The sequence below is a fragment of the Clupea harengus genome, chromosome 22 (genome assembly GCF_900700415.2).
Source record: "Clupea harengus chromosome 22, Ch_v2.0.2, whole genome shotgun sequence".
Taxonomy (NCBI): Eukaryota; Metazoa; Chordata; class Actinopteri; order Clupeiformes; family Clupeidae; genus Clupea; species Clupea harengus.
This window is the reverse complement of record NC_045173.1, coordinates 5,581,210-5,590,942: the sequence shown is the minus strand read 5'-3', so window position 1 is coordinate 5,590,942 and position 9,733 is coordinate 5,581,210. Positions and strand designations below refer to the sequence as shown.

Genomic DNA, 9,733 nt, shown 5'->3' with positions numbered 1-9,733 from the left:
GTATGCATCAAATGCATGAATCTGCTTGGAAATGCAAATCTGAAAACTGTCTTTTTAAAAACATAGTGCATTGTCATGGCACAGAACAGTACCAACTGCGAAAAACAGGCATTGTGAAAACAGGAACTATAAACTTGGGTGATGGGTACACATTAATGTCAGTGATGGTGGATGTTTTGAATGACATCTACTGCCTGAGGCCAATGAAAGAGCCAGAGGACAAATAATAAAATAAAAAAAAGTAAACTCACACACTCACGTCAAGAAACAGGACACACGAGCAGTATTTATCACATCATCTTGTTTTTACAGTATTTAGTGATCCATTCCCATGGTGACAGACTGGCCCTTTTACATTTTCAAAAAGCACCATTATTGTTGACAAGAATAAACCAGCACCCCAGCTGTCTGAGGATCACCCCTAGGACCGACAAGAATTTGGCAAAAAGGTTCTGAGTTTCCACGGTCCAAGGCACTGTGAGCTGTAATGGCTGCCAAGACCACAAATGTTCTTTTCATTAATGCAATGCTTTAGTATTTCGTATGTCCATTTGTTTAGTAATATTTCAGGGGGAGGGGGCCTAAGGAATATGTTCCAGCGACAGAATGGTGGTTTGTTCACAATTGGGCAGTAAGGCTACAGTCCTAGAAACAGATCCACAGGAGGCAAAGAGAAAGAGGCACCAATGCTGTAGCCACACATGCATCGTGTGCTCATCCAAACCTGGAACTTGATAGACTTGGGGGAGAAAAAAACAAAACAAAAAAAAAACAAAAAAAAAACCTCCAGTTTACGCATTATAAGCATGACACATGGACTAGATATTTTGATTCAACTGGAAATTCTGTGCATCAACACAATACATGATTTGATAACAAAACTGATACTGGTTAAGAAAGCTTTAAGAAAATTAATTTTCCACCCATCTAGGCACACAATACCTAAAGTAACTATTAAGACCTACGATATATTCTTGACACAGGCCTCATGGAGATCTGTCTGATAGAGACATTTCAGATATGTGCATACCAAACAGACAAAACAACACAGGGTGAGCACTTTGGAAGAAAAATACTGACACTTCAAATTTGACCTGTAGAATGAACATACATGTGCACAGCATACTGGCAATTTTGTAAATTCCAGTATCAAAACTGGTCAACAACATGGAATACAAAACGTAGGAAATTGTCCTGTCAACAATGTTTCCTCTCCTTAGTCTAACACACATGATGTGGACAGCTGAGGAAGTCGCGACAGAGGCAATTTGAACAAAGGCAGTGAAATAAGTGCACACCTCTCCAGAAAGCACACAACACATTTGATAGGGTCACTTACTGTATGTTTGATAGGGCACAAGTCCTAGTGTACAACCCAATATGAATACACTACCCCTGGGGTAGAAATCAGATGTATATATACTGGACGTAGTGGTCAATTTGAATATCTGAGTCATAAAGCTTAATATCTTGAGTATCTGAATCTTAACCTACTGACACCTGTATATATAATTTAAGTCTTTTGACTTCCCAACATAACCACAGTCATAAAAGGCACACATGATATAATAGACTGGTTGCGGTCAAGAAGCCAACAGTTTGTGTTACAAATTAAAAGTTTGTCTGCCCAAGGACCTACAGCAACTGTTAAAGCTTTCATGTGTCAGGACTCCGTGTCTTCAAACACACAGGACAAGAACCACAGGCCCTCGCATCCCTAATGCACATTAACAGCATCCCGGTTTCAATCAAAACCAGTGAAGAAAAATGTGCGAAATGAAATATTTTTGAAAAAAAAGAAAAGATCTGGCAAAAGGCCAAGGGGATTGAGCTGTCTCACCTCAATAAGTGAATTCAGTTCAAACCCCATGCTCTGCCTCCAAAGCCTTTTGAGGTCAAGGTCACAACAGATCTTATAAAATGAAAAATAAAAAAAATTGGTAGCAAAGTATTACTAATGGTTATAAAAAAACAGAGAGGATGAATGAAAATGTACCTTAGCTAAAGCTTATAAAATATATAATATCAATAAAAATAACAATAATAATAACAATAGTATTGCTTGGTCCGTAAAAATCTGTTTCTCAGTTCTCAGGGCACTTTTTGCATCACCATTTCCAGGTCTCTGACTAGAAATACAAAGTTTGTTTAGAGCTTTCACCATCAAGTAGGTTTTTCTTAAGGCCTTGTGTGATGGAGCCGTTGGAGGCGTAAAGCCTCTTCACTAAGGAGCACAGGACTGCAGTAAGACCTTTGCAACAGAAGGAGAGGAGAGGAGAGGAGAGGACAAGAGAAGGGAAGGAGGGAGCAGCAGGAGTGCTCTGCGGAGTCTCTGAACTGGTTCTGCTACAACCGTCAGCCTTTCTCTCTCTCTCTCTTTCGCTCGCTCCCTCTCTCAGAACAATGCCCCTTCACCAAACACAGAAGTGTAGTTTTTCATGAGCTTAGTGTAGTTTTTAGCTGGGCTGGCCTCAGCCTGTCTTTGCTGAATGCCTCTCCCACTACTGGGCACGCAAATGCGCGCACACACACACACACACACACACACACACACACGCACACAAACAATGCTCTCCCACTGAAGCCTTAGGACACAGACATGGCTGAGGAGGACGAGGAGATGCTGCCTGTGACGTAGCCTGCCTGGCTGTCTGAACTGGAGGGCAGCATGAGGCTGGTAGATGAAGATGAGGAGGGTGAGGAAGACGAGCTACTGCTGGCCCTCAGAATGGCCCCGGCTGCGCCGCAGTGGGGCCGGGGGCCCGGCTCGGGCGTGTAGGTGAAGGTCAGAGCGGTGGAGTAGATGATGCCGTCGTTGCGCACCAGCGTCACAGGCACCTGCACCGGCTGCCGCACCCACCGCCAGCCCTCGCGGAAGGCAGAGATGTCAGGCACCACACACAGGACACTCTCCCCGCACCTGTGAAGACACACACACACACACACACAGTAAAGACAAAGTAACTTGTATAGAGAGGTAACTTAGTAACAATGTGCTGATTAAACCAATGAGTCCATAAAAAATGCCATGGTTGGTGTTGTCAAATTTAAAAGAGGGAATTCTCCATACACACTTCCTCACACATACAAGTCAAGTGTCGATAATAAAACTGCAAGATGGAGAATTCCATTGTGTGTGTGTGTGTGTGTGTGTGTGTGTGTGTGTGTGTGTGTGTGTGTGTGTGAGACAAAACACTCTTGTTTTGGATCTCAGTCCCACCTAAATTGTTCCTTTGCCGTGTGTTCTCAGAGCAGTGCGAGTCAGTGCGAGTCATGGTGGTGAGGATGTTATGCAGGTTGCTGATGAACATGAGTGAGACTGAGCAGCTCACCTGTACATGGTGTCGGCCTCGACATCCCCGAACCAGACGCGAAGGTGCGGAGTGAAGTTCTGACCAGTCAGCTCCAGCATGGCTACATCTCCTCCTCCATTCAGCTGCAAGAGATTACATTACCATTAGCAACTGACATCACACACACACACACACACACACACCTTCATGTACTGACATTATTACGACTGTGTGTAAAAAAAGATTACATCAGACAGGAAATTTCCAAAGCTTCACGCCACGCCAACAAAATAATGTAGAAACAAACATTAAGTTCCCATACCCTCCTTTGTAACACTGTAGCAGGAAAGCACATCAGCAGAGGCCTACCTGTAAGCTCTCCACCACAGGCACGGGTGTAACTGATGTGGGCACAGGGCCCATGCCTTCATAGAAGGTATACTCTGCTTTGTCTGTGCTGATGATTGTCCACGACGCTCCATCATTGATCATTTCTTTGTTTGTCTCTTTGGGGCAAGGGGTTGCCTGGAAAGGTACAGACAGTTGTACTTGTAAGTAGATATTTTTGGTCATGGCTTGTGGGCTTAAGCCAATACACCAGAAAAATTTGTTCTTCAGACAAACCAATCATAAAAAGTCAGTACACGGCCACTGAGTTGCTGACATATATCAATAACATGCACAAATCGGGCATGAAATGCACAAATCTGGTGTCATTAACGGTTAATCACCTACATAGAATAAGGACCTACATAGGACACATAGAATAAAAAGAACTTGCAATGACACATTCTAGACATTGAGGTTTCTGGGCACAGGGGTTGCAGTGGTTTTGTTCTGAAACCCACGGTGCGGTTTTCAGCGTATGATCTACCTACAGACTTATGTTCACATGACAGGAATGAGAGAAAACTGTAATCTAATAAGTCTGATACATTTCATTAACTTGGCTAATATCTGGACTCCAGCACAGTCACATCATCTCAATACTGAATAGTGGCTTTTTTTGAGCAGGTGTAATGTCACTTCCTGCCAAACAACAAGCTGAACTGTGAATACGATGGATCATTTACACCTATACAAAGTCCAAAGACGCATTTGTGGATGGCAGGCAAGGTGGCATGGGAAAAGAGCAAGGTGGCATGGGAAAAGAGCACGGACCTGGAACTGAATGATGCGTTCCTGGGAAAGACACAGGTACATCCTCTCGGTGTCCTTCAGGTAGAAAGCACACTTGTGCAGTTGCGACACGGGGTCATCTGCATCCATCAGGGCCGTCTGTTTGTCTACTTTACGGATGACCTGGGCACATATCCATTCACAAAGGTTAGACACAGGATTACACTTTAATAGTTCACGGGTGACACCAACACAGGCATCCTGATACGGCAAATGTAATCACATCTGCATTTATGATGACAACTCAACTTAGATGTATGCGTATGTGCATAAAACACGATTGACACATGCATATACATACATGCATACAAGTCATTTAGACTGTGGCCACTGGTGTTGTGCTATAGCCCAGAACTACTTGTAATTGCACCTTCACTACAGAGGTTTTCCATGACATGTCATTCACTAGGTCTACCACATGTAATAGTCCAAGGGGGGAGTGAGCATGTTGGAGGATGGCATCGCTGAGACCTACCAGCCGCGGTAAAGCCATGCCAGTGACTGAGCACACCAGCTTAACTGTCTGACCATAGTGGATGTAACCGTCCCTCACGGTGAACTCCTCTCCCTCAGACTCCTCATCATCCACTACACAAGAGAAAGGGGAGTGAAGACATAAAAAGAGTAAGACAGGGTATCGTTAAAGTTAATTTCTGTTCTAAATGAGGACACTCAAACTTATTATCACATCAACAAAAAATTCAGTCTGTAGGGTGCGTAGAGGAACAAAACGTCTAGACAACAGCCCAGGTATGGGAACAGACGTTCACTCACAGAGGTGGATGAAGAAGGCGCCCCACTGCTGTGAGCTGGCATGGAAGTTGCCACCCTCCACATGCAGGTAACGTGTGCTGACCGTCTGAGAGCGTAGCCGGTTGAACAGCGCCACCTTGGTCCCCGACGCAATGCACACTGGAAGGGGCGCAGAAGGTCAAGAGGTGAGACCGTGCAACAGCACGGTGTACTCATGGGAAACCACTGCTGAGAACAAAACCTCACCTGAACCCCCTTTCTGGAGACCAAAAGACTGCTCTCTCACTAAGAAGAAAGGTTTTAGCATGTGAATTTATCAACAATGTCAACGCTCATTTTGCTGGTATTTGTAGCTGAAATGTTTACACTGGAGTGGGGCCACATATATTTCAGCATTTGTACTATTTATGAACTTTTACAGAGAGTAAGGCTAGACCCATCCTCTACCGACTGAGTGACAAGATTAAGGGGTCACACAGAAGAGAGAGTAGAAAACACACAAACACACATCATCAACAGCCTACGGAGGCTGAAGGCTTTAGTCTTCTCACTACGTATTTCCTAGACATGACCAAAGTTACTTTCTACATTTTGTAATGCAAAGGTAAACAAATATCAGCAATTATCTAACTTATGATAACATCCCCATCTAAATTTACAAAAGGAAAAACATCATCACACCCCAAAACACACATACCACTAATGGAAACATTAGCTCTTTTTGAATACTCATTGCTTATTACAAGTACTCTAAGAGCGACATGAAGAAAGACAAAAGGATCCAATTGGGTTACCCGTCATGAGTCACTATAGAGACCCAATTGTGAGACTACTCACAGTCTGCGTTCTTAAGGGACTGCTTCTTCTTTGAGGGCTTGGAGATGACCTTGATTCTCTTGCTGAGGAAGACTCCTATGTCTGCACTGTTCCCGTAGAACATTTTCACAGAAAGCATGAAGTGTTTCCTCTTATCAGAATCCGATATGTACAGAGTCTTTGCGGTGCAGAAGTTCTGTAGGGAAGGTGGAGACAGACACTTTCAGTATTTGTGATATTTGTATATTCTTTATGTTTCTTCTTCTGTGATAATGACTTTTGTTTGTTTTACCTTCCCCTCTAGGTTGAGTTGCTGCATCTCCTGCTCACTGTTGCCAATGCCAATAAAGGCACAAGGCTGTGACTCTTGTTCTGAGCAGCCCTCCCTCTCCATCTGCTCCTTCTTCTTCTTCCAGCCACAGCCCATCAGATACACACACGGAGGAGGGCAGAAGAACCTGCACATGCATGGGGAATGACACTCAAATAAACCCGTGGTGTCCAAAAGAATAAAAGGGTTGCTGTTAAATATGCCACTAAAAGATGTGCACGTTTACATAGCTGCCGCAACAACAACGCACCTTTTTTCGTTTCCATAGGATTTCTGTGCAACTTTAGCATGCAATATGAGCACCGTCTGATCCCCCCGCTCCTTCAAATAATTGCGCATTGCTTCCCTGTTGAGGGATGGGGGTTGTTAAACAAAACATTTCTTCATTTGAAATTGCCACAAAATAACAAACAGTATAGGAAGAAGATCTAACAATGCAGAAAACTGTTCTTACCTCGTAAGACGCTTTGGCTGAGGTAACTCCCCAAATTTCCTGTAAATTGACACTTCACGTTAACAACAAATTGTGTAATACCACGACAAATTGTGCGATACCACGACCACCTTAGACACGATGAAGATGTTTAAAATAGCTGTAATGAATTTGTATCTAGTAGTGCTGAGGACAAACACCAGGCGGTCGTGTTATTTTAAATAACCCCAGATGCCACATTTTCAGGGGGAAATAGTCAACCTATACTTAATCTAACCTGTTTTTGTTAAACACGTGAAGTAACGCCTAGGTAAAGGCATAAACAGAGAGTCTACAGTGATACTCAAAGATCAGGTCACCAGACGGAAAAGGGGAATATAGCAACAATACTTGCAATACTTGGTTAGGCTACCTAGCTAGTTAGGTTATCAGCTGGAAAGCCATCAAGCTAACTGTTTCACCTCTATGTGCTTCACTTAATAAGTTCAGTAATAACATTTACTCACAAAGTGCCAGCTAGCTTGTTGGCGGTAGTAACACGTTTGTCTTGATAGCCAGCTAAGGTTAACATACTCTATCTAGCCAAACAGCTCAGCCTGAGATATTTAACTTACTATGTTATCTATCTTAACCATCTATTCACCGCTAACGATACACTTTATTCTGTTACGTGTTAATAAAACTGACGTTATCTAGCAGCTGGAATAACTTTAACGTTACATGCAATCATTCCAAATTTCTGTCAGTTGATGTTAAAAGTGACGTTATCGGAGGTGGATTTCTTGCAATCAGATAAGGGTTGCTAACATTAGTTGAAGAAGCGGGTATCTGACAAATGCTCCTTATAAACAACCTCGTGAAAAAATGCTCGAAAAAATCGTAGTAAGCTAACCAGGTCAGCTAACTTGCTGAGCGACTTGGAGCGCTAACGATTTAGCAAGCTAGCTAGCAAACTTGCACGAATATATTCATGGAGTAGGCTGTTCATTGTTGTTTTTACTAAAATCGGTCTCACCGAAATCATATTTCCAGTACGTAAACCAACACGCTCGGACAACGCAATGTATTGTCTGCACTGGCTTAACTTCAGTAAATAATCCATTGTAACTTTTATTTATTTCAACTTATACTTTAATTTCTTTTCGCTTTGAATTTCACTACTTACTCTGTCACAACAGGCGCCATCTTCCATAAACTCTCCAAAAAGTTCAACAATCGCGAGATTCCCCTCTCTAAAGCAAACAGTGGAACTGAGTAGCCTGAAGGGGGGTGGTAAGAGGGTGAGGCCTATGCTAAATCTTTGGTGAGACGGACATTGGGGCAGACTTGCGTGGGAAAGTTGCAAAAACACGCGAGAGAAGAAAAACTCTCACAATAGACAACCATAGGACTCTTCCCTATCCCATCGCGAGATTGCAATGGAACACAGTAGCTCTTGGATGAAAACCATTAGAAAACACAAATTCCACAAATTTAAATGTTAATTTAAAACACAAACTTAAATGTTCATTTCCCCATGAAGCATTTGATTATAAGTGTATTGGGCACTTAACGTCATGGGAGCATATCTAGCCTAGGTCCTAGATAATCATTTGTGTGCGTACAGAATAAACTGTTTTGTAGGCTATTGTTTTTCGGTTTTACATTTCACACTTTTAGAGTGTTAGTGACTATAGGAAAAAGGTGTGTTGGAGCTGATAGTCTATGTGTGGTGGCTTGAAATGTGGAACTGTTAATACATTTTAAGTGGTTTGCTCTAGGCTACTAGTTGTGTGAAACCCTTAGCTAAGACCCTTGGCCTGTTGATCAACCGATCCGGTGAAGGGCTTGGGCTCTCCAATGAGTGCAGAGAGAGAGAGAGTGGGAGGAGATGGCAGCGAGCTGGAGGGGCCACGAAAGATACAACTTTACTGTATATTTTGGTTTAAAATTAAGAAATTCTGTTGTAGTGCGGGAAAGGTGTGGGTTAGTGTGGCTGTATTGATAAGAAGAATTCGCCGCCAACGTCAATCAACTTACGGTGAGAAGTGTTCCGTCGTGAAATGAGGTTAAAAATGAGATGAGGTTCAATATCCTCCTTTGGTAGTTAAGTTAACTGACAATACAGTGAGTGAAGTGTTAGTTAAGTTCCGTCATCAGCCAGCTCGCGAGGAAAGCGGGTGCACCTGATACGGCCACAGTTTTCTATGCCCCCCCCTCCTCTGACACTTAGTCTGCACAGGACTCTGTGAGTGTATACCTGCCACACGAGACTCCCTGGTAGGCTACAGCATACGGCGTGTTTGAAGTAAAAAAGGGGTTTCATTTCAGTTAATGGGTTTATATAGACATTGTAAGACGAATCCAGTATGGGGATATCACAGAGGTGCAACAAATGTGTTTATAACTGACACAGAGGTTTCCTGAATTGTTAAGATAAATGTAGTTTCCCTTTAACTCTATTACCTGGGTTTAGTTTTGTCCGCTGCATAATAATAATACTTTGTTTGTATAGCATCTTTCATACAAAACAATGCAGCTCAAAGTGTTTAACAGCAAATAAATTACATGCACAAAGAAATTAAACTTTTAAATCCCTGGGTTACTGGGTGTCAATGATTTTACTTCTCAGTCTTCTTGCAGCAGCACAGCCTGGATGTTGGGCAGCACACCACCCTGTGTGATGGTGACGCCACCGAGCAGCTTGTTCAACTCCTTGTCGTTACAGCCAGCTTCAGGTGGCATATGCAAGAGACTTCACACATTGAAAGCTGAGTAGACAGTGACAGCATTCCAATTGCCAAATTTCCATGGAATAGGCTATGCCATGGATTTCCTCAATTCCATCTGTCGCTAGTGCTTTTTAAAATTCTCTACACGGTTTATGTTGTGGTTCTTTGTTTCAAGTGTGTGTGTGTGTGTTTCTTTCTCTAACAGGGTGAATATGCC

General features: G+C 42.9%; 1 protein-coding gene across 4 annotated transcripts; it reads right to left on the bottom strand.

Annotated features, from left to right (window-relative positions):
• Nucleotides 1-284: 284 nt before the first annotated feature.
• On the bottom strand, nucleotides 285-8,085 carry rbpja (recombination signal binding protein for immunoglobulin kappa J region a). Of its 4 annotated transcripts, none has more exons than XM_031560037.2 (12): nucleotides 7,971-8,085; nucleotides 6,827-6,865; nucleotides 6,623-6,718; nucleotides 6,334-6,499; nucleotides 6,063-6,237; nucleotides 5,472-5,510; nucleotides 5,247-5,384; nucleotides 4,948-5,060; nucleotides 4,455-4,595; nucleotides 3,663-3,818; nucleotides 3,333-3,436; nucleotides 285-2,920 (listed from the first exon to the last, which is right to left on the bottom strand). In XM_031560037.2, the coding sequence occupies exons 1-12, from the start codon at nucleotides 7,988-7,990 to the stop codon at nucleotides 2,587-2,589; spliced, it is 1,521 nt and encodes a 506-aa protein (XP_031415897.1). In that variant the 5' UTR covers nucleotides 7,991-8,085; the 3' UTR covers nucleotides 285-2,586. The 4 variants fall into 4 exon arrangements, with proteins under 4 accessions (XP_031415897.1, XP_031415895.1, XP_031415898.1 ...); XM_031560035.2 differs by lacking the exon at nucleotides 7,971-8,085 and adding an exon at nucleotides 7,312-7,913; XM_031560038.2 differs by lacking the exon at nucleotides 5,472-5,510 and having other exon boundaries at nucleotides 7,971-8,082.
• Between the last annotated feature and the right edge of the window lie 1,648 nt (nucleotides 8,086-9,733).

Excerpts from the sequence above, each read along its gene's own strand:
- rbpja (XM_031560035.2), bottom strand. The coding sequence starts at position 7,376 with ATGTTAACCTTAGCTGGCTATCAAGACAAACGTGTTACTACCGCCAAC. Across the intron at positions 5,511-6,062 it reads GTCCCTTAAGAACGCAGACT|TGAGAGAGCAGTCTTTTGGT; the intron begins GTGAGTAGTCTC and ends CTTTCTTCTTAG. Across the intron at positions 2,921-3,332 it reads GAGGCCGACACCATGTACAG|GTGCGGGGAGAGTGTCCTGT; the intron begins GTGAGCTGCTCA and ends GTGTCTTCACAG.